The sequence below is a fragment of the Panulirus ornatus genome, chromosome 3 (assembly GCF_036320965.1).
Source record: "Panulirus ornatus isolate Po-2019 chromosome 3, ASM3632096v1, whole genome shotgun sequence".
Lineage (NCBI taxonomy): Eukaryota > Metazoa > Arthropoda > Malacostraca > Decapoda > Palinuridae > Panulirus > Panulirus ornatus.
The window spans coordinates 46,714,503-46,736,258 of NC_092226.1; the positions used below are offsets into that span (position 1 = coordinate 46,714,503).

Sequence of the window (21,756 nt, forward strand, 5' to 3'; positions counted from 1 at the left end):
CTCTCTCTCTCTCTCTCTCTCTCTCTCTCTCTCTCTCTCTCTCTCTCTCTCTCTCTCTCTCTCTCTCTCTCTCTCTCTTTATATATATATATGTATATATATATATATATATATATATATATATATATATATATATATATATATATATATATATATATATATATATATATATATATATATATATATATATATACACACACGCATGTATGTGTGTGTGTGTGTGTGTGTGTGTGTGTGTGTGTTGATAGACAGATAAATAGATAAGGTAATAATTAGATACCGAGATGAAAGATTAATTATACAGATAAACAGACAGCTTAATAAAGAAGCGATTACTTACAAAGATAAAGATACACTTATTTTCGTATATTCCTAGACAATTGTTATTACGGTGGCTGTAATGTTCTATTTACGAAAACTAATTTAAAGAAATGAGTGATGATTCCACTAGACGATGTACCCGGTGAGATTGTTGCAGATATGGCAACTGAGGAGGGAGTAGATGGTAAAGTTGACATATATGGCAACAACGTCTACTCATTCTGAGACAAGTTGCTTGAAGTAAACCATCCTGGTATTGAAGAGCCGTGTCGACACGCAGTTAGCGCCCGTGTGATGCATTATTACAGACTTTATTGACCCCAAGTGTTTATGGCATTACTCAACGTCTACCTCAAACCATCTCTACTTATTCCACTTGGGTTGTGATACAGTCGTTCATTTCATACGTGTGATAGAAAAGTTGTTCATCTGTGTTTGGTGAGGATAGGCAGTGAGACCCACAATATTCATAATTGACTTCATCTGCCATTATGAGGATGTACTAGCGAGATGAACAAAACTCAAGGAACAGACATATTTCCTCGAGAGGGAGGGATGACTGAGGTGGAAGGAGTAGGGAGGGAGTAGAGAGGGATATATCTGTATAGGATCCCCACATATAGGACCCCTGCAGATCAGGGAATGAATGGAGAGTGGTGGAGGGAAGAAGGAGGGTAAGCTTTCTAATAGGATTTCACTTCCGTAATGTCGCACACTCCTCTTCTATAGCAGCAGACGCTCCCTCACGACCTGCCTCCTCCAGGACACACTCAGGGAAAATTTCTTCTTCAGGACAACAAACACAGTCGGGCACGGGACGCTGCAGGAAAAATGACCTCGCCGCGCTCCTGATGAAGATCTGGCGAGGATATACGTCATATTTCTGGGATATTCCACTTGGCCTAGATACCTCAAGACGAGAATGTGATGCAGATTGTTTGAAACTTAGATGAAACAGCGTTCGTTAATGAGGGATCCAAATATTGAACATTATTTATCAAAATATCGTGTTCTAACCTTTATCAATTGTCTTACCTCGTAATTATGACAGATAAATACTCAAAAGCCTTCATAGCTTGTCACACTTTACAAAGTGCATAAGAAAATACATTCTAATATCTTTCACTTTTTCTTCCTCATGTTTGTTGTCATATATATAAATCTTCACTCTACTTTTGTGAGAATTCGCGTCCAGCGCTCACAACACCTGGGTTGATTGATGTCAGTTATCGAGAGAATGTCTTGTAAAAGTAGATCACAGTAGGAACATTTACCACTAACAAAAATATAGAATTCCTCCTAGAGACACTATACATTCCTGGCGCACATCTCGGGGTTCCTTGTCGTCTTGCATACTGGAAGATACGTCGCTTGTCAGATCCATAATTTCCAGGGAGAAATGCACACGCGCATGCGTGTGTGTGTGTGTCTGTGTGTGTGTGTGTGTGTGGGTGTTTGTGTGTGTGGGTCTGTGTCTGGGTGTCTGTGTGTCTGTGTGTGTATGTTCCTGTATATATGTCTCTGGGTGTTTGTGCAAGTGTCCGTTTGTCTTTATAGTTTACAAGACAAAAATACTTATTTATACCAAACAAATTGTGAATAACGTGCTGGAGGTAGCTGAAATAAATTAATTCAAAAATATCTTCTTCTTTTTCGAAATAATCATATTTGTTCATTTCTTTATGATACAAGAGTACAAAAAAATTACAGTTTGTAAACCTCTTTGGGCTGCACACGGGCAGTACATGGTAGTACTCACAGCGAAGCCCTTGGGGACTGGATGGAGCACATTTGAGTTTGATATGTGGTCGTCTTCTGGCAACAAAGGCGATTTACACAGGATCAGAGTCACTCCATCATGTTAGGTAGCACTTGAGTGAGAATCTCCATAGCCGCTTGTAAACCAAAGGGCTACTCTCGAACAGTGTTGACCAGAACGATGTGTAGGGAAGAGTGAATGTGCCCCATGATGCAGGCTCTCCTACGGGTATATGTTACTCCTGGGATCGGGGTTATCTCCCCCGAAGAGGTTATAAAACAAAAAGAAAAAAAATGTGTCTACTGACAGTAACTTGGCTGACGTTAACAAAGCTGTCACAAAAAAGCTCTTTGGCAGAGGTCAGAGTTACCTAATCCCCTGAGTTTGGAAACATATAATCACAATGGCTATGGTCAGGAAAAGCCTGGGTCCCAACAGCATGCGTTAGAATTGTAAAATAAAATCTTATTTATCAGGTGTGGTAGAGCTCTGCTGACGTCATGAAGACTCGACGGGAGGAACCCGAGGAACTTCGTGGGTTAGGACAGCAAGAGGCCTGTCGGTGGGAATGATGAAAGTCTCTCACACAGAGGGAGGTTCGCGCAGTTCTGAGGGTCATACGGAGCTCTCTCTCCGGCACACGTCAGGGTGAGGAGGGGGATGGTAACTCCTCCTCCCTGCCGGACTGATGATGGCTTGGCCTCCTCCCTTAGTTAAAACGGAGCAGGTAGTGGGCGGAAGGTTTGGCGTTTGTGAATGTTCCAGTGACACACTATCCTTTCCTTTCACTTTTCTTAATGCTTTCGCTTTACTGTCTTTCGCGGCGGCCTTAGGAAGAGTTACTGAATGGATTGGCGGAGCTGCTGCATATCTCTGAGACGCGTCCGAAACCTTAACGTTTGGAAACATAGGAGCACAAATCCTACCGCCCTTCACACTCTCTGTTTCCGATGGTCTCCTGGTTACTAGCAAGATATCCCCATGATCGCCCTCCATGAGAGTGACGGGCTTACCCTTCCCCGTAAGCTCCTGTGTGTTCGCTTTGCTTTCATCGTGGATGGTCATTTGGTCAGACGCAGGCACGAAGCGTACATCTTTCGTCGACGACGGGTGCAATTTTTTACCTGCTTTTGCAGGATGCGAGCGAGTGCTTGAGTCCATAGGAGAGTCTCTTGATCTCCGTGCAGAGACCGGCTGAGACCGCGGAGAGTCTCTTGGTGAAATTGGAAGGCATATGACTTCTCTCTCGCAACGTGAAGGAGGACGGGACCCACAAGAACCTGTCGGTGATTTCACCTCTCCTGTAGACGACGGTGCCCGCATGTCTGACGGTGAGCCTCTCGCTGACCGCATCTCCCCAGAAGAAGTGGGAAGCAGCCGCAACTGCAGCTCTTCACCGGGGATAGGCGACGCCCTGTATTCTCTGGAGACAAAAGGTTTTAATCGTATCTCTAACGGAGACGAGTTCTTGGACCGCATCTCCACCGAAGATGAAGGTTTACCCCTCCTGTCCCGATGGGCTGATGGCTCCCCCGGAGATAACGTGACGTAAGCCTCACCGTCAGGATGTTGCCGTATGACGGCTGCGACCTCAACCCCAGCCATCAGATCCTGTAACTCTGATTCTGACTCCGACTCGGAAACTCCCGAGTCATCACTCTGGGAGTCAGCAACCTGTTTAGGGAGATATGGACAGAAATTAGCAATCTTTTCAGTTGGGCTGACTTCGTTTTGCTATGTGTATTGAAATTTCACGTATCATAATTTAGAGTGTATATATTCTATAAGATTGTCTCTTTTTGATGATACTTTCTCCTGATGATTGTATACTTCATAATGCAGTCATGATGTACAGCAGTCAGTAACTTGCTTCACGCCGCGTATACTGAATCCTTCTCCTTTGGCTCCAGGTAAGAAAAATGAGACTAACTTCACGGACACTTACCTGTCTACCGCTGCCACCCTCACACACACCGTGGGGACCATGCTGGGCGTCCCTGCTGTACTGTCGGTGTCTACAGGAGCATCTACCGGTGCCTCCCTGCACGCAAACCTGTTCCTCGACGTGCCCCTGCGAACTTGCGTCACTCGGTCTGTGCACGTAAGCACATGATTCGCGCGGCGAGTGCGACCGTGAGTCATCGTCGTGCTCGTCGCGTAAACATTCGTGATCCTGCGACTGTTCGTACTCGTACGAGAGTTCGTCGACTTGTTCATCGTCCTCTTGCGGGATGACATCAAGGCTGGGCGGACGTCGCTGAATGGAAGCCACGACGTCGGGGTCGAAGCCTTCTCCCGTCGTGGGTGTGAGGGGAACTTCAGCAGCTGTGGGTTTCTGTGGTCGTGGGCGTACCCTCCTGGCGATAACCACGCCCACGATCAACAGCAGCAACAGCACTCCGACAAGGCCCAGGGCAGCGCCAAGGATAGGAGGGATGTCTACCTCTCCACCAGAATCTGAGAAAAGGTGACAATACATAATACCTAATACAAGAGGAACCAGTAGGAGGGCTAGCTGCCTTCTAATGCTTACCTCTTCCACCATACAATATCTCGGACACCTATTCATCAACAACAATGCAAATTCTAAGCCCACAAATGTCATAGACTCAGTTGAAATCCTGACTAAACGATAAAAGCACCTCTTCTAAAGGACTTCTTCTAAACTTCGATAACGTAATAAGTTCGTGAACGTATGTTGAAAATGAAGTGACCCGCATTCTGGTATTCTATCCGTTTCAACCTTGACTGTGAGGTAATGAACGTCAAACTAAACACAGGGTAGCCAAAGAAATAAGTAAACACAGTGTGGCAATTGACTAGAATGTAACACAACTGTTCAGAGAGCGTTACTGATGAAATGTGTATTTCCATTATCGTTGAACATATACGTTACATTGACAGAAAAGGATTCAGTGTCGTGGTAGTAATGTGCATAGAGACGTTGAGTGTGAATACCTGATCTTTAACTTAACTCCGGGGATATTAAATGTCACATCACTAATCCCGGACCCGTTCAAGTTGCTGGTAAAGTATGCATCTCTGTATCTGTGGTCTTTTTCCAGACCTATTTACCCTGTAAATTTAATCATTTTGCCAAATAAAAATGATATTACTCTAGCACATTGGCGTCAAACCAGTACGCCTGAGGTACTTAAACTGCCCTTTAGGCTAATTACCCGACCGATGCTTGCATATTTTGCCTTCCAGCCTCATCAGATTCACACAACGCCAACTTAACCCACGCGACAGACGTCAAATTTCCCTCTCCTCCTATTAAAAGGCTTACTAACCACTACTTACAGTCGATTTATCTTAATTACGGAAGACCAGCAACTTCTGATGAGATAAGATTAATCTAATCTCTACAGACATAAGATAGTAATTCCTTGAAATACGATTTAATCCTCCAAACAGAAAATGTTTCAGCAAAGTCCTAAATATGTGTTTGACTGCCCAATACAAGACCAAATAAACACACACCCAGTAATAAGGTCAACTGCTTCGAAAGCTCGAGTAATCCCCTTCACACGCAATATATGGTCGACTGGCTTACATGAGGCCAAGTTAACCCCTTACACATTAACTGTTCCACAGATTCACTTACTCTCCTTCTCTTGTAACAATCCCTTCTTATTCCACACTGAGATAGCTAGCCACTATCATTATGGTGTTATTCATCTATCCTTCCCTCACACGTATATGGTATCTAATCCCTTAAGTAGAAAAAAAAACTGTCAAGGTCAGAGGGACTTACCTGGTGCGGCACGTTGCTGGGGGCTGGTCGTGTGGACCTGCATGACCAGGGGGTCACTTCTTCCGCGAGCGTTGTATGCAGACACCTTCAAAGTCACGCCCACCCCCGCCCGTAACGCCGTCACCACCCACTCCGGGAACTCACTGTGGGCGGCCATATGGTGTGTGTGATAATTCTCATTATCAAACAGTTGTCTAAATAATGTGTTGAGCAAGCGAGTTCCGTAGGGTTGAAGGTTATACCCAATCGTCTAACGCGCTCAAAAATTCAGCTCATGACAGTGTGACATGAGGTCAGTTACGAAATGTTTACACAGTCTTGTACCATGCACTCCTGACGGTGACTTGAGCGATGATGCAGAGTAATGAGTATAGTAAGCACTGTCTGAGGTCACGACGGTATGCAGTGTAGGGAAATGTGGCACTGTCTGCGTGTTAACTAAGGATGATACTGAGTAAGGGAGGTGAAAAGGTGAGTTCTTCGACATGAGTTCCAAGGGGAAAACATCTAGAGGGAACTGTGCAACATATACCTCATTTTCATAAACTGTAGCACGGACATTGGGAATATCATATGTGATAAGATATTTGATAAACACGACAGGTTAAAGTGATAGCGTAATACTTCATTTTGATCATGTAAATGATGACGTAAAGATAGAAGCCATGAAATCTTTTTAAAGTGAAAATGAAAACGTGAAAATTACACTGGGCTCAGCAATTTCTATGCTGGCATAGGCTTACAAATAGAGTTCAGGGGCCAGGAACCTGAGCATTGTGGAGGAAGGTTCTGTGAAATTTACTTGTGTGCCTTTGGCCTGAAATACAGAGATAAGGTTAAAAAAGATTGGGATGTGGTTTAATTAATAAGATAGCTGTGTGGTTTTGTAAAATGAGGGTGTGGTTTAATAAGATGAGGGTTTGATTTAATAAGATGAAGGTGAAGTTTAATGAGATGAAGATGTGACTCAATGAAAGTCTGTATATGAAGGTCTGTATTAGTCAAAGGGTTCAATATTCAATTCACATTTTTGCAGCTGGAAGAACAAATAATTCATGAAGATGAAATAATACTACTTAGTACCAAAAACGCATTGATCTTCCACATAATATAAATTTCATGGTAGTAAGAAAATATTGCCCTCCCTCTAATAAAAGGGTAAATGGCACGTTTGGATATTGAGGTATCTTCGGGGAAACGCTGATTAGACCAAGCTTAAAGACACATAAGACACAGACAATGTCCAGACTATATATATTTTAGGGGGAGGGTTTAAGCAAGAGAGATTATGATATGTTACATATGTAAATGTTGAAGAGAAAAAGCTGGATTTGTCATACTGGAGTCATTAATCACTTGATTAAGTATAGCAGCACCCACCTGCTTACCAAACCTAATGTTTATGTTAAGATGAGAATTGCGGAATATACCCTAATTACCTCCACACATCTTGATTTATCAGATGGACGACTTTTCTTCAAAAGTATAATTCACAATAGACATTATGAATATAGTTGAGTTATCACTGAAAACAAGAGAGGAACCCACAATCAATCTGGTCCGGGTCATAACCTTTCAGGTCAGGTCACAGCGGAAGGGATGAAGTGGCGTGTCAAGGTCACGTCCTAATCAAAGACAAAAAACTTACCTGAGCTTGTATAGACATGTTGATCCTCGTCTCGACCACTGTTAATGCCGAGGACAAGTATAGCTGTATAGCAACTACGAAAATCAAGTCTCCAAGAACTGATTGTATCTTTGCATATCAACACATCACGTTATATTCATTGACTGGGGTACAGAAGTTGATGCCAATTTCCCTGGATATCACAGTGGGAATTCAGATCCAAGAGGTTTTGGTCAAGACACGGTGACTGGTCTACCCCCAGGATTGCCCACCTCACACAAGCCTCGCTAAAGTGACGGCTCCACCACTTCACTTGCTGGAACCCTCATCGCATGACCGTCACTCACCACCACAACCCAGCAAAAAAATGGATGTGTGTGGATGTAACCAAGATGTAAAGACCCTTACTGGAAAAACAATCACTCTTGAAGTAGAACCTTCAGACACAATTGAAAATGTGAAGGAAAATAGTGAAATTGGAAAAAAATGTAGCTTAGACATTGAAGCTTATTGATACAGTGGTTAAATTGATGAGAACTGCTATTGACGTTTGTGTAAATAAATTATACATTTCCTTTTTTCCATAGCCAGAGGTTGAACCATTATGTGACATTCATTTTTTTCCATTCATTTCAAGCTAGAAGTTTCAGTTTTCTAAATTGTTTCTTATATTTTTCATATGTATATATATGTATGTGTGTGTGTGTGTGTATATGTGCGTATGTGTGTGTATGTGTGTGTGTGTGTATATGTATATATATATGTATATTATCCCTGGGGATAGGGGTGAAAGAATACTTCCCACGTATTCCTCGCGTGTCGTAGAAAGCGACTAGAGGGGACGGGAGCGGGGGGCCAGAAATCCTCCCCTCCTTGTATTAACTTTCTAAAATGGGAAACAGAAGAAGGAGTCACGCGGGGAGTGCTCATCCTCCTCGAAGGCTCAGAGTGGGGTGCCTAAATGTGTGTGGATGTAACCAAGAGGTGAAAAAAGGAGAGATAGGTAGTATGTTTGAGGAAAGGAACCTGGATGTTTTGGCTCTGAGTGAAACGAAGCTCAAGGGTAAAGGGGAAGAGTGGTTTGGGAATGTCTGGGGAGTAAAGTCAGGGGTTAGTGAGAGGACAAGAGCAAGGGAAGGAGTAGCAATACTCCTGAAACAGGAGTTGTGGGAGTATGTGATAGAGTGTAAGAAAGTAAATTCTCGATTAATATGGGTAAAACTGAAAGTTGATGGAGAGAGGTGGGTGATTATTGGTGCATATGCACCTGGGCATGAGAAGAAAGATCAAGAGAGGCAAGTGTTTTGGGAGCAGCTGAATGAGTGTGTTAGTGGTTTTGATGCACGAGACCGGGTTATAGTGATGGGTGATTTGAATGCAAAGGTGAGTAATGTGGCAGTTGAGGGAATAATTGGTATACATGGGGTGTTCAGTGTTGTAAATGGAAATGGTGAAGAGCTTGTAGATTTATGTGCTGAAAAAGGACTGATGATTGGGAATACCTGGTTTAAAAAGCGAGATATACATAAGTATACTTATGTAAGTAGGAGAGATGGCCAGAGAGCGTTATTGGATTACGTGTTAATTGACAGGCGTGCGAAAGAGAGACTTTTGGATGTTAATGTGCTGAGAGGTGCAACTGGAGGGATGTCTGATCATTATCTTGTGGAGGCTAAGGTGAAGATCTGTATGGGTTTTCAGAAAAGAAGAGTGAATGTTGGGGTGAAGAGGGTGGTGAGAGTAAGTGAGCTTGAGAAGGAGACCTGTGTGAGGAAGTACCAGGAGAGACTGAGTACAGAATGGAAAAAGGTGAGAACAATGGAAGCAAGGGGAGTGGGGGAGGAATGGGATGTATTTAGGGAATCAGTGATGGATTGCGCAAAAGATGCTTGTGGCATGAGAAGAGTGGGAGGTGGGTTGATTAGAAAGGGTAGTGAGTGGTGGGATGAAGAAGTAAGAGTATTAGTGAAAGAGAAGAGAGAGGCATTTGGACGATTTTTGCAGGGAAAAAATGAAATTGAGTGGGAGATGTATAAAAGAAAGAGACAGGAGGTCAAGAGAAAGGTGCAAGAGGTGAAAAAAAAAGGGCAAATGAGAGTTGGGGTGAGAGAGTATCATTAAATTTTAGGGAGAATAAAAAGATGTTCTGGAAGGAGGTAAATAAAGTGCGTAAGACAAGGGAGCAAATGGGAACTTCAGTGAAGGGCGCAAATGGGGAGGTGATAACAAGTAGTGGTGATGTGAGAAGGAGATGGAGTGAGTATTTTGAAGGTTTGTTGAATGTGTTTGATGATAGAGTGGCAGATATAGGGTGTTTTGGTCGAGGTGGTGTGCAAAGTGAGAGGGTTAGGGAAAATGATTTGGTAAACAGAGGAGAGGTAGTGAAAGCTTTGCGGAAGATGAAAGCCGGCAAGGCAGCAGGTTTGGATGGTATTGCAGTGGAATTTATTAAAAAAGGGGGTGACTGTATTGTTGACTGGTTGGTAAGGTTATTTAATGTATGTATGACTCATGGTGAGGTGCCTGAGGATTGGCGGAATGCGTGCATAGTGCCATTGTACAAAGGCAAAGGGGATAAGAGTGAGTGCTCAAATTACAGAGGTATAAGTTTGTTGAGTATTCCTGGTAAATTATATGGGAGGGTATTGATTGAGAGGGTGAAGGCATGTACAGAGCATCAGATTGGGGAAGAGCAGTGTGGTTTCAGAAGTGGTAGAGGATGTGTGGATCAGGTGTTTGCTTTGAAGAATGTATGTGAGAAATACTTAGAAAAGCAAATGGATTTGTATGTAGCATTTATGGATCTGGAGAAGGCATATGATAGAGTTGATAGAGATGCTCTGTGGAAGGTATTAAGAATATATGGTGTGGGAGGAAAGTTGTTAGAAGCAGTGAAAAGTTTTTATCGACGATGTAAGGCATGTGTACGTGTAGGAAGAGAGGAAAGTGATTGGTTCTCAGTGAATGTAGGTTTGCGGCAGGGGTGTGTGATGTCTCCATGGTTGTTTAATTTGTTTATGGATGGGGTTGTTAGGGAGGTAAATGCAAGAGTTTTGGAAAGAGGGGCAAGTATGAAGTCTGTTGGGGATGAGAGAGCTTGGGAAGTGAGTCAGTTGTTGTTCGCTGATGATACAGCGCTGGTGGCTGATTCATGTGAGAAACTGCAGAAGCTGGTGACTGAGTTTGGTAAAGTGTGTGGAAGAAGAAAGTTAAGAGTAAATGTGAATAAGAGCAAGGTTATTAGGTACAGTAGGGTTGAGGGTCAAGTCAATTGGGAGGTGAGTTTGAATGGAGAAAAACTGGAGGAAGTGAAGTGTTTTAGATATCTGGGAGTGGATCTGGCAGCGGATGGAACCATGGAAGCGGAAGTGGATCATAGGGTGGGGGAGGGGGCGAAAATTCTGGGGGCCTTGAAGAATGTGTGGAAGTCGAGAACATTATCTCGGAAAGCAAAAATGGGTATGTTTGAAGGAATAGTGGTTCCAACAATGTTGTATGGTTGCGAGGCGTGGGCTATGGATAGAGTTGTGCGCAGGAGGATGGATGTGCTGGAAATGAGATGTTTGAGGACAATGTGTGGTGTGAGGTGGTTTGATCGAGTGAGTAACGTAAGGGTAAGAGAGATGTGTGGAAATAAAAAGAGCGTGGTTGAGAGAGCAGAAGAGGGTGTTTTGAAGTGGTTTGGGCACATGGAGAGAATGAGTGAGGAAAGATTGACCAAGAGGATATATGTGTCGGAGGTGGAGGGAACGAGGAGAAGAGGGAGACCAAATTGGAGGTGGAAAGATGGAGTGAAAAATATTTTGTGTGATCGGGGCCTGAACATGCAGGAGGGTGAAAGGAGGGCAAGGAATAGAGTGAATTGGAGCGATGTGGTATACCGGGGTTGACGTGCTGTCAGTGGATTGAATCAAGGCATGTGAAGCGTCTGGGGTAAACCATGGAAAGCTGTGTAGGTATGTATATTTGCGTGTGTGGACGTATGTATATACATGTGTATGGGGGGGGGTTGGGCCATTTCTTTCGTCTGTTTTCTTGCGCTACCTCACAAACGCGGGAGACAGCGACAAAGTATAAGAAAAAAAAAAAAAAAAAAAAAAAAATATATATATATATATATATATATATATATATATATATATATATATATATATATATATATATATATATATATATATATATATATATATATATGTATATATATATGGAAGCAAGGGGAGTGGGGGAGGAATGGGATGTATTTAGGGAATCAGTGATGGATTGCGCAAAAGATGCTTGTGGCATGAGAAGAGTGGGAGGTGGGTTGATTAGAAAGTGTAGTGAGTGGTGGGATGAAGAAGTAAGAGTATTAGTGAAAGAGAAGAGAGAGGCATTTGGACGATTTTTGCAGGGAAAAAATGAAATTGAGTGGGAGATGTATAAAAGAAAGAGACAGGAGGTCAAGAGAAAGGTGCAAGAGGTGAAAAAAAGGGCAAATGAGAGTTGGGGTGAGAGACTATCAGTAAATTTTAGGGAGAATAAAAAGATGTTCTGGAAGGAGGTAAATAAAGTTTGTAAGACAAGGGAGCAAATGGGAACTTTAGTGAAGGGCGCAAATGGGGAGGTGATAACAAGTAGTGGCGATGTGAGAAGGAGATGGAGTGAGTATTTTGAAGGTTTGTTGAATGTGTTTGATGATAGAGTGGCAGATATAGGGTGTTTTGGTCGAGGTGGTGTGCAAAGTGAGAGGGTTAGGGAAAATGATTTGTTAAACAGAGAAGAGGTAGTGAAAGCTTTGCGGAAGATGAAAGCCGGCAAGGCAGCAGGTTTGGATGGTATTGCAGTGGAATTTATTAAAAAAGGGGGTGACTGTATTGTTGACTGGTTGGTAAGGTTATTTAATGTATGTATGACTCATGGTGAGGTGCCTGAGGATTGGCGGAATGCGTGCATAGTGCCATTGTACAAAGGCAAAGGGGATAAGAGTGAGTGCTCAAATTACAGAGGTATAAGTTTGTTGAGTATTCCTGGTAAATTATATGGGAGGGTATTGATTGAGAGGGTGAAGGCATGTACAGAGCATCAGATTGGGGAAGAGCAGTGTGGTTTCAGAAGTGGTAGAGGATGTGTGGATCAGGTGTTTGCTTTGAAGAATGTATGTGAGAAATACTTAGAAAAGCAAATGGATTTGTATGTAGCATTTATCCATTTCATTCGTCTGTTTCGTTGCGCTACCTCGCAAACGCGGGAGACAGCGACAAAGCAAAAAAAAAAAAAATATATATATATATATATATATATATATATATATATATATATATATATATATATATATATATATATATATAAAGGTTGACAAAGAGGATATATGTGTCAGAGGTGGAGAGAACAAGAAGTGGGAGACCAAAGTGGAGGTGGAAGACTTGAGTGAAAAAGATTTTGAACAATCAGGGCCTGACCATACAGGAGGGTGAGAGGTGTTCAAGGAATAAAGTGAACTGGAACAATGTGGTATACTATGGTCGATGTGCAAGCAATGGACTAAACCAGGGTACGTGAAACATCTGGGCTAAACCATGGAAAAGTCAGTTTTGCCTGGATGTGGTTAGGGAGCTGTGGTTTCAGTGCATTACACATGATAACTTGAGGCTCAGTGTTACCGAATGTGGCCTCTTTTTGTCTGTTTTCCTGGCACTATCTCGCTGTAGTAGGGGTTGGTGATGCTGTTTCCTGTAGGGCAGGGTAGCATGTGTTGGATGTTTTTTTCAGAAGCCCTGCTAGATAATGTTTTCGCTTTCCACAAATTCTATTCTGTTCTCAGAACCTTTGCCGGTAATCCCTCTCAGTGACACTTCTGCTACAATGGTTTCATTTTACTGCTGTGTTGACTCCTACGTATATAAATCACTTTACTTCTTCCAAATTTTATTCATTCAGCCTTACACCCGAACTGACCTGTCTCTCAACCCTCCGCAACCTAATAACTTGCTTTTATTCACATGAACTTTCAACTTTCTCTTTTCACACATTCTCCCAAACTCAGTCACCAACTTTTGTAGTTTCTCGCTCGTATTTGCCATCAGTGCTATATCATCAGCAAACAAATGACAAACTTCCCATGCCCTTTCATCTGCAAACTTCCTCCTCTCTCCACGTCTTACATTTACCTCCCTCACCACCCTTTCCATAAACAAATTGAACAACCATGATGACATCGCACACCCCTGCCACAGACCCACCTTACCTTGGAACCATTCACTTTCCTGCTTTCCTTCTTGTTCACATACCTTACTTCTCTGATAAAAACATCTTACTGCTTCTAGCAGCTTTCCTCCCACAATACATATCTTAAGACCTTCCACAAGGCATCTCAATTAACCTTGGTGTAGCGGTTAATGTTCCTGAATGTGACACATTCACGGATTACCCAGGGTTGAGCGTGTATATATATATATATATATATATATATATATATATATATATATATATATATATATATATATATATATATATATATATATATATATATATATATATATATATATATATATATATATATATATATATATATAAATATATATATATATATATATATATATATATATATATATATATATATATATATATATATATATATATAGCTGACTTACTTCCCAAGCCCTCTCATCCACAACAGACTGCATACTTGCCTCTCTTTCCAAAACTCTTGCATTCACCTCCCTAACAACCCCATCCATAAACAAATTATACAACCATGGAGACTTCACAAACCCCTGCCGCAAACCTACATTCACTGAGAACCAATAACTTTCCTCTCTTCCTACACGTATACATGCCTTACATCCTCGATAAAAACTTTTCACTGCTTCTAGCAACTTGCCTCCGACACCATATATTCTTAAAATCTTCCACAGAATATCTCTATCAACTCTATCTTATTCCTTCTCCAGATCCATAAATGCTACATACAAATCCAATCGCTTTTCTAAATATTTCTCACATACATTCTTCAAAGCAAACACCTGATCCACACATCCTCTACCACTTCTGAAACAACACTGCTCTTCCCCAATCTGATGCTCTGTACATGCCTTCACCCTCTCAATCAATACCCTCCCATATAATTTACCAGGAATACTCAACAAAGTTATACCTCTGTAATTTGAGCACTCACCTTTGTCGCCTTTGCCTTTGCACAATAGCACTATGCAAGCATTCCGCCAATCCTCAGGCACCTCACCATTTGACATACATACATCAATAACCTTACCAACCAGTCAACAATACAGTCACCCCCTTTTTAAATAAATTCCACTGCAATACCATCCAAACCCGCTGCCTTGCCGGCTTTAATCTTCCGCAAAGCTTTTATTACCTCTTCTCTATTTGCCAAATCATTCTCCCTAACCTCTCACTTTGCACACCACCTCGACCAAAACACCCTATATCCGCCACTCTATCACCAAACACATTCAACAAACCTTCAAAAAACTCACTCCATCTCCTTCTCACATCACCACTACTTGTTATCACCTCCCCATTCGCCCCTTCACTGAAGTTCCCATTTGTTCCCTTGTCTTACGCACTTTATTTTCCTCCTACCAAAACATCCTTTTATTCTCCTTAGAATTTAATGATGCTCTCTCACCCCCAACTCTAATTTATCCTCTTTTTCACCTCTTGCACCTTTCTATTGACATCTTGCCTCTTTCTTTTATATATCTCCCACTCATTTGCATTATTTCCCTGTAAAAATCGCCCAAATGCCTCTCTCTTCTCTTTCACTAATAAATTTGCTTCTTCATCCCACCACTCACTACCCTTTCAAATCAACCCACCTCCCACGCTTCTCATGCCACAAGCATCTTTTGCGCAATCCATCGCGGCTTCCCTAAATACATACCATTCCTCCCCAACTCCCTTTACGTTTTTTGTTCTCACCTTTTTCCATTCTGTACTCAGTCTCTCCTGGTACTTCCTCACACAAGTCTCCTTCCCAAGCTCACTTACACTCACCACTCTTTTCACCCCAACATTCTCTCTTCTTTTCTGAAAACCTCTAGAAATCTTCACCTTCGCCTCCACAAGATAATGATCAGACATCCCTCCAGTTGCACCTCTCAGCACATTAGCATCCAAAAGTTTTTCTTTCGCGCGCCTATCAATTAACTCGTAATCCAATAACGCTCTCTGTCCTCTCCTACTTACATACATATACTTATGTATATCTCTCTTTTTAAACCAGGTATTCCCAATCACTAGTCCTTTTTCACCACATAAATCTACAAGCTCTTCACCATTTTTATTCACAAAGCTGAACACCCCATGTACACCAATTATTCCCTCAACTGCCACATTACTCACCTTTGCACTCAAATTACCCATCACTATAACCCCTTGGTTACATGCAATAGGCGGGAGGGCTACCGCTAGGCTATGATCGCCCCTAATAGGGAAATGACTATTCGAATACTGTGTACTCGAATACCCTTCGTCTCACGTTGGTGAGCAACGGGGTCTATATATATATATACATGTATATATATATATATATATATATATATATATATATATATATATATATATATATATATATATATATATATATATATATATATATATATATATATATATATATATATATATATATATATATATATATATATATATATAAATATATATATATATATATATATATATATATATATATTCCCATATATATATATATATATATATATATATATATATATATATATATATATATATATATATATATATATATATTTATATATATATATATATATATATATATATATATATATATATATATATATATATATATATATATATACATGTGTATGGGGGGGGGGGGTTGGGCCATTTCTTTCGTCTGTTTCCTTGCGCTACCTCGCAAACGCGGGAGACAGCGACAAAGTATAAAAAAAAAAAAAAAAAAAATATATATATATATATATATATTTTTTTTCTTTTTAAACTATTCGCCATTTCCCGCGTTAGCGAGGTAGCATTAAGAACAGAGGACTGGGCCTTTGAGGGAATACCCTAACCTGGCCAAATTCTCTGTTCCTTCTTTTGGAAAATTAAAAGAAAACGAGAGGGGAGGATTTCCAGCCCCCCGCTCCCTCCCCTTTTAGTCGCCTTCTACGACACGCAGGGAATACGTGGGAAGTATTCTTAATCCCCTATCCCCAGGGATAATATATATATATATATATATATATATATATATAATATATATATATAATATATATATATATATATATATATATATATATATATATATATATATATAAATATATATATATATATATATATATATATATATATATATATATATATATATATATATATATATATATATATATATATATATATATATATATATATATTTATATATATATATATATATATATATATATATATATATATATATATATATATTTTTTTTTTTTTCTTTTATACTTTGTCGCTGTCTCCCGCGTTTGCGAGGTAGCGCAAGGAAACAGACGAAAGAAATGGCCCAACCCCCCCCACACACATGCATTTACACACGTCCACACACGCAAATACACATACCTACACAGCTTTCCATGGTTTACCCCAGACGCTTCACATGCCTTCATTCAATCCACTGACAGCACGTCAACCCCGGTATACCACATCGCTCCAATTCACTCTATTCTTTGCCCTCCTTTCACCCTCCTGCATGTTCAGGCCCCGATCACACAAAATCTTTTTCACTCCATCTTTCCACCTCCAATTTGGTCTCCCTCTTCTCCTTCCTCCCTCCACCTCCGACACATATATCCTCTTGGTCAATCTTTCCTCACTCATCCTCTCCATGTGCCCAAACCACTTCAAAACACCCTCTTCTGCTCTCTCAACCACGCTCTTTTTATTTCCACACATCTCTCTTACCCTTACGTTACTCACTCGATCAAACCACCTCACACCACACATTGTCCTCAAACATCTCATTTCCAGCACATCCATCCTCCTGCGCACAACTCTATCCATAGCCCACGCCTCGCAACCATACAACATTGTTGGAACCACTATTCCTTCAAACATACCCATTTTTGCTTTCCGAGATAATGTTCTCGACTTCCACACATTCTTCAAGGCCCCCAGAATTTTCGCCCCCTCCCCCACCCTATGATCCACTTCCGCTTCCATGGTTCCATCCGCTGCCATGATCCACTCCCAGATATCTAAAACACTTCACTTCCTCCAGTTTTTCTCCATTCAAACTCATCTCCCAATTGACTTGACCCTCAACCCTACTGTACCTAATAACCTTGCTCTTATTCACATTTACTCTCAACTTTCTTCTTCCACACACTTTACCAAACTCAGTCACCAGCTTCTGCAGTTTCTCACATGAATCAGCCACCAGCGCTGTATCATCAGCGAACAACAACTGACTCACCTCCCAAGCTCTCTCATCCCCAACAGACTTCATACTTGCCCCTCTTTCCAAAACTCTTGCATTTACCTCCCCAACAACCCCATCCATAAACAAATTAAACAACCATGGAGACATCACACACCCCTGCCGCAAACCTACATTCACTGAGAACCAATCACTTTCCTCTCTTCCTACACGTACACATGCCTTACATCCTCGATAAAAACTTTTCACTGCTTCTAACAACTTGCCTCCCTCACCATATATTCTTAATACCTTCCACACAGCATCTCTATCAACTCTATCATATGCCTTCTCCAGATCCATAAATGCTACATACAAATCCATTTGCTTTTCTAAGTATTTCTCACATACATTCTTCAAAGCAAACACCTGATCTACACATCCTCTACCACTTCTGAAACCACACTGATCTTCCCCAATCTGATGCTCTGTACATGCCTTCACCCTCTCAATCAATACCCTCCCATATGATTTACCAGGATTAATATGGGTAAAACTGAAAGTTGATGGAGAGAGATGGGTGATTATTGGTGCATATGCATCTGGGCATGAGAAGAAAGATCATGAGAGGCAAGTGTTTTGGGAGCAGCTGAATGAGTGTGTTAGTGGTTTTGATGCACGAGACAGGGTTATAGTGATGGGTGATTTGAATGCAAAGGTGAGTAATGTGGCAGTTGAGGGAATACTTGGTATACATGGGGTGTTCAGTGTTGTAAATGGAAATGGTGAAGAGCTTGTAGATTTATGTGCTGAAAAAGGACTGGTGATTGGGAATACCTTGCTATATATATATATATATATATATATATATATATATATATATATATATATATATATATATATATATATATATATATATATATATATATATATATATATATATATATATATATATATTTATATATATATATATATATATATATATATATATATATATATATATATATATATATATATATATATATATATATATATATATATATATGTGTATATACATATACATATATATAAGTATATACATAAGTTTACGTATGTAAGTAGGAGAGATGGCCAGAGAGCGTTATTGGATTACGTGTTAATTGACAGGCGCGCGAAAGAGAGACTTTTGGATGTTAATGTGTTGAGAGGTGCAACTGGAGGGATGTCTGATCATTATCTTGTGGAGGCGAAGGTGAAGATTTGTATAGGTTTTCAGAAAAGAAGAGTGAATGTTGGGGTGAAGAGGGTGGTGAGAGTGAGTGAGCTTGGGAAGGAGACTTGTGTGAGGAAGTACCAGGAGAGACTGAGTACAGAATGGAAAAAGGTGAGAACAATGGAAGTAAGGGGAGTGGTGGAGGAATGGGATGTATTTAGGGAATCAGTGATGGATTGCGCAAAAGATGCTTGTGGCATGAGAAGAGTGGGAGGTGGGTTGATTAGAAAGGGTAGTGAGTGGTGGGATGAAGAAGTAAGATTATTAGTGAAAGAGAAGAGAGAGGCATTTGGACGATTTTTGCAGGGAAAAATGCAATTGAGTGGGAGATGTATAAAAGAAAGAGACAGGAGGTCAAGAGAAAGGTGCAAGAGGTGAAAAAGAGGGCAAATGAGAGTTGGGGTGAGAGAGTATCATTAAATTTTAGGGAGAATAAAAAGATGTTCTGGAAGGAGGTAGATAAAGTGCGTAAGACAAGGGAGCAAATGGGAACTTCAGTGAAGGGCGCAAATGGGGAGGTGATAACAAGTAGTGGTGATGTGAGAAGGAGATGGAGTGAGTATTTTGAAGGTTTGTTGAATGTGTTTGATGATAGAGTGGTAGATATAGGGTGTTTTGGTCGAGGTGGTGTGCAAAGTGAGAGGGTTAGGGAAAATGATTTGTTAAACAGAGAAGAGGTAGTAAAAGCTTTGCGGAAGATGAAAGCCGGCAAGGCAGCAGGTTTGGATGGTATTGCAGTGGAATTTATAAAAAAAGGGTGTGACTGTATTATTGACTGGTTGGTAAGGTTATTTAATGTACGTATGACTCATGGTGAGGTGCCTGAGGATTGGCGGAATGCGTGCATAGTGCCATTGTACAAAGGCAAAGGGGATAAGGGTGAGTGCTCAAATTACAGAGGTATAAGTTTGTTGAAGTGTTTTAGATAAGCGGATGGAACCATGGAAGCGGAAGTGGATCATAGGGTGGGGGAGGGGGCGAAAATTTTGGGAGCCTTGAAAAATGTGTGGAAGTCGAGAACATTATCCCGGAAAGCAAAAATGGGTATGTTTGAAGGAATAGTAGTTCCAACAATGTTGTATGGTTGCGAGGCGTGGGCTATGGATAGAGTTGTGCGCAGGAGGATGGATGTGCTGGAAATGAGATGTTTGAGGACAATGTGTGGTGTGAGGTGGTTTGATCGAGTAAGTAACGTAAGGGTAAGAGAGATGTGTGGAAATAAAAAGAGCGTGGTTGAGAGAGCAGAAGAGATTGTTTTAAAATGGTTTGGGCACATGGAGAGAATGAGTGAGGAAAGATTGACCAAGAGGATATATGTGTCGGAGGTGGAGGGAACGAGGAGAAGAGGGAGACCAAATTGGAGGTGGAAAGATGGAGTGAAAAAGATTTTGTGTGATCGGGGCCTGAACATGCAGGAGGGTGAAAGGAGGGCAAGGAATAGAGTGAATTGGAGCGATGTGGTATACAGGGGTTGACGTGCTGTCAGTGGATTGAATCAAGGCATGTGAAGCGTCCGGGGTAAACCATGGAAAGCTGTGTAGGTATGTATATTTGTGTGTGTGGACGTGTGTATGTACATGTGTATGGGGGGGGGTTGGGCCATTTCTTTCGTCTGTTTCCTTGCGCTACCTCGCAATACGCGGGAGACAGCGACAAAGTATAAAAAAAAAAAAAAAAAAAAAAAAAAAAAAAAATATATATATATATATATATATATATATATATATATATATATATATATATATATATGTATATATATATAAACATATTGGACTTACAGGGGACACGTGTACTACTGGACTGCAGTTATGGTGCCAAGCGCGAATTTTCTTTAAATACGTGTTGATAACAGAGCGAAGTGCACATCCCAGTAAAGAACAATTTATTTAAAGCATTTAGGCACAGTAATTTTGGCACAGACTTTTAAAATTACACCAGATATCCTGTGAATGTGTGAGTTTAAGCTGCTGCTAATTAGAACATGTTATAAGCACAAAAAACAGGAAGAAATATCCATTCCTAATGGAAGCACTTCAGAGAGCACGGTCGTTTCCCGGTCGCTGGGAGGAAAGCCAATGGCATGATACATATTACATGGTAAAGATTAGAGCCTCGGAGCAAGATAATGAGACGCTGCTTTTTGAAATAGTTCGAGGGTGAAAAAAATGGGTCATTTAATTTCCCGGCGAATACCGCTTTTATTCTTTGGGAGTAATAAAGTAAGGTCCGCATCCGCTAAGCTGTCAAGGGAGACTAATGTAGCCGGCTCGTCTTAACGTGTTTCAGCGGCCAACGAAGGAATTTATCACTTTCTCATTACTGAGAGATTGTGCTATATACTCAAGGTACGGTACATCAAAACGCAATATTACGCTGAAAGAACTTTTATGAATCACTTCTCTTTTTAACAAACTACGTCAGTATGTAAGAAAGAATATCATGGGTAATAATGACAAAACAAGTTTTGCAATATATATATATATATATATATATATATATATATATATATATATATATATATATATATATATATATATATATATATATACATATATATATATATATATATATATATATATATATATATATATATATATATATATATATATATATATATATATATATATATATATATATATATGGCCTAACCCACCCCATACACATGTAT

General features: G+C 40.5%; 1 protein-coding gene across 1 annotated transcript in view; it reads right to left on the reverse strand.

The window, feature by feature from the left end:
* Window positions 1–239: 239 nt before the first annotated feature.
* The window catches only part of LOC139762523 (uncharacterized), a 414,664-nt gene continuing 393,147 nt past the window's right edge, over window positions 240–21,756 (reverse strand). Inside the window, exons 11-13 of the mRNA XM_071687516.1 lie at window positions 5,838–5,980; window positions 4,026–4,537; window positions 240–3,754 (exon numbers count right to left, since the gene is read on the reverse strand). Of these exons, the coding sequence (XP_071543617.1) occupies window positions 2,696–3,754; window positions 4,026–4,537; window positions 5,838–5,980 (1,714 nt within the window). The 3' untranslated portion in view covers window positions 240–2,695. The remainder of the gene's footprint in view (window positions 3,755–4,025; window positions 4,538–5,837; window positions 5,981–21,756) is intronic.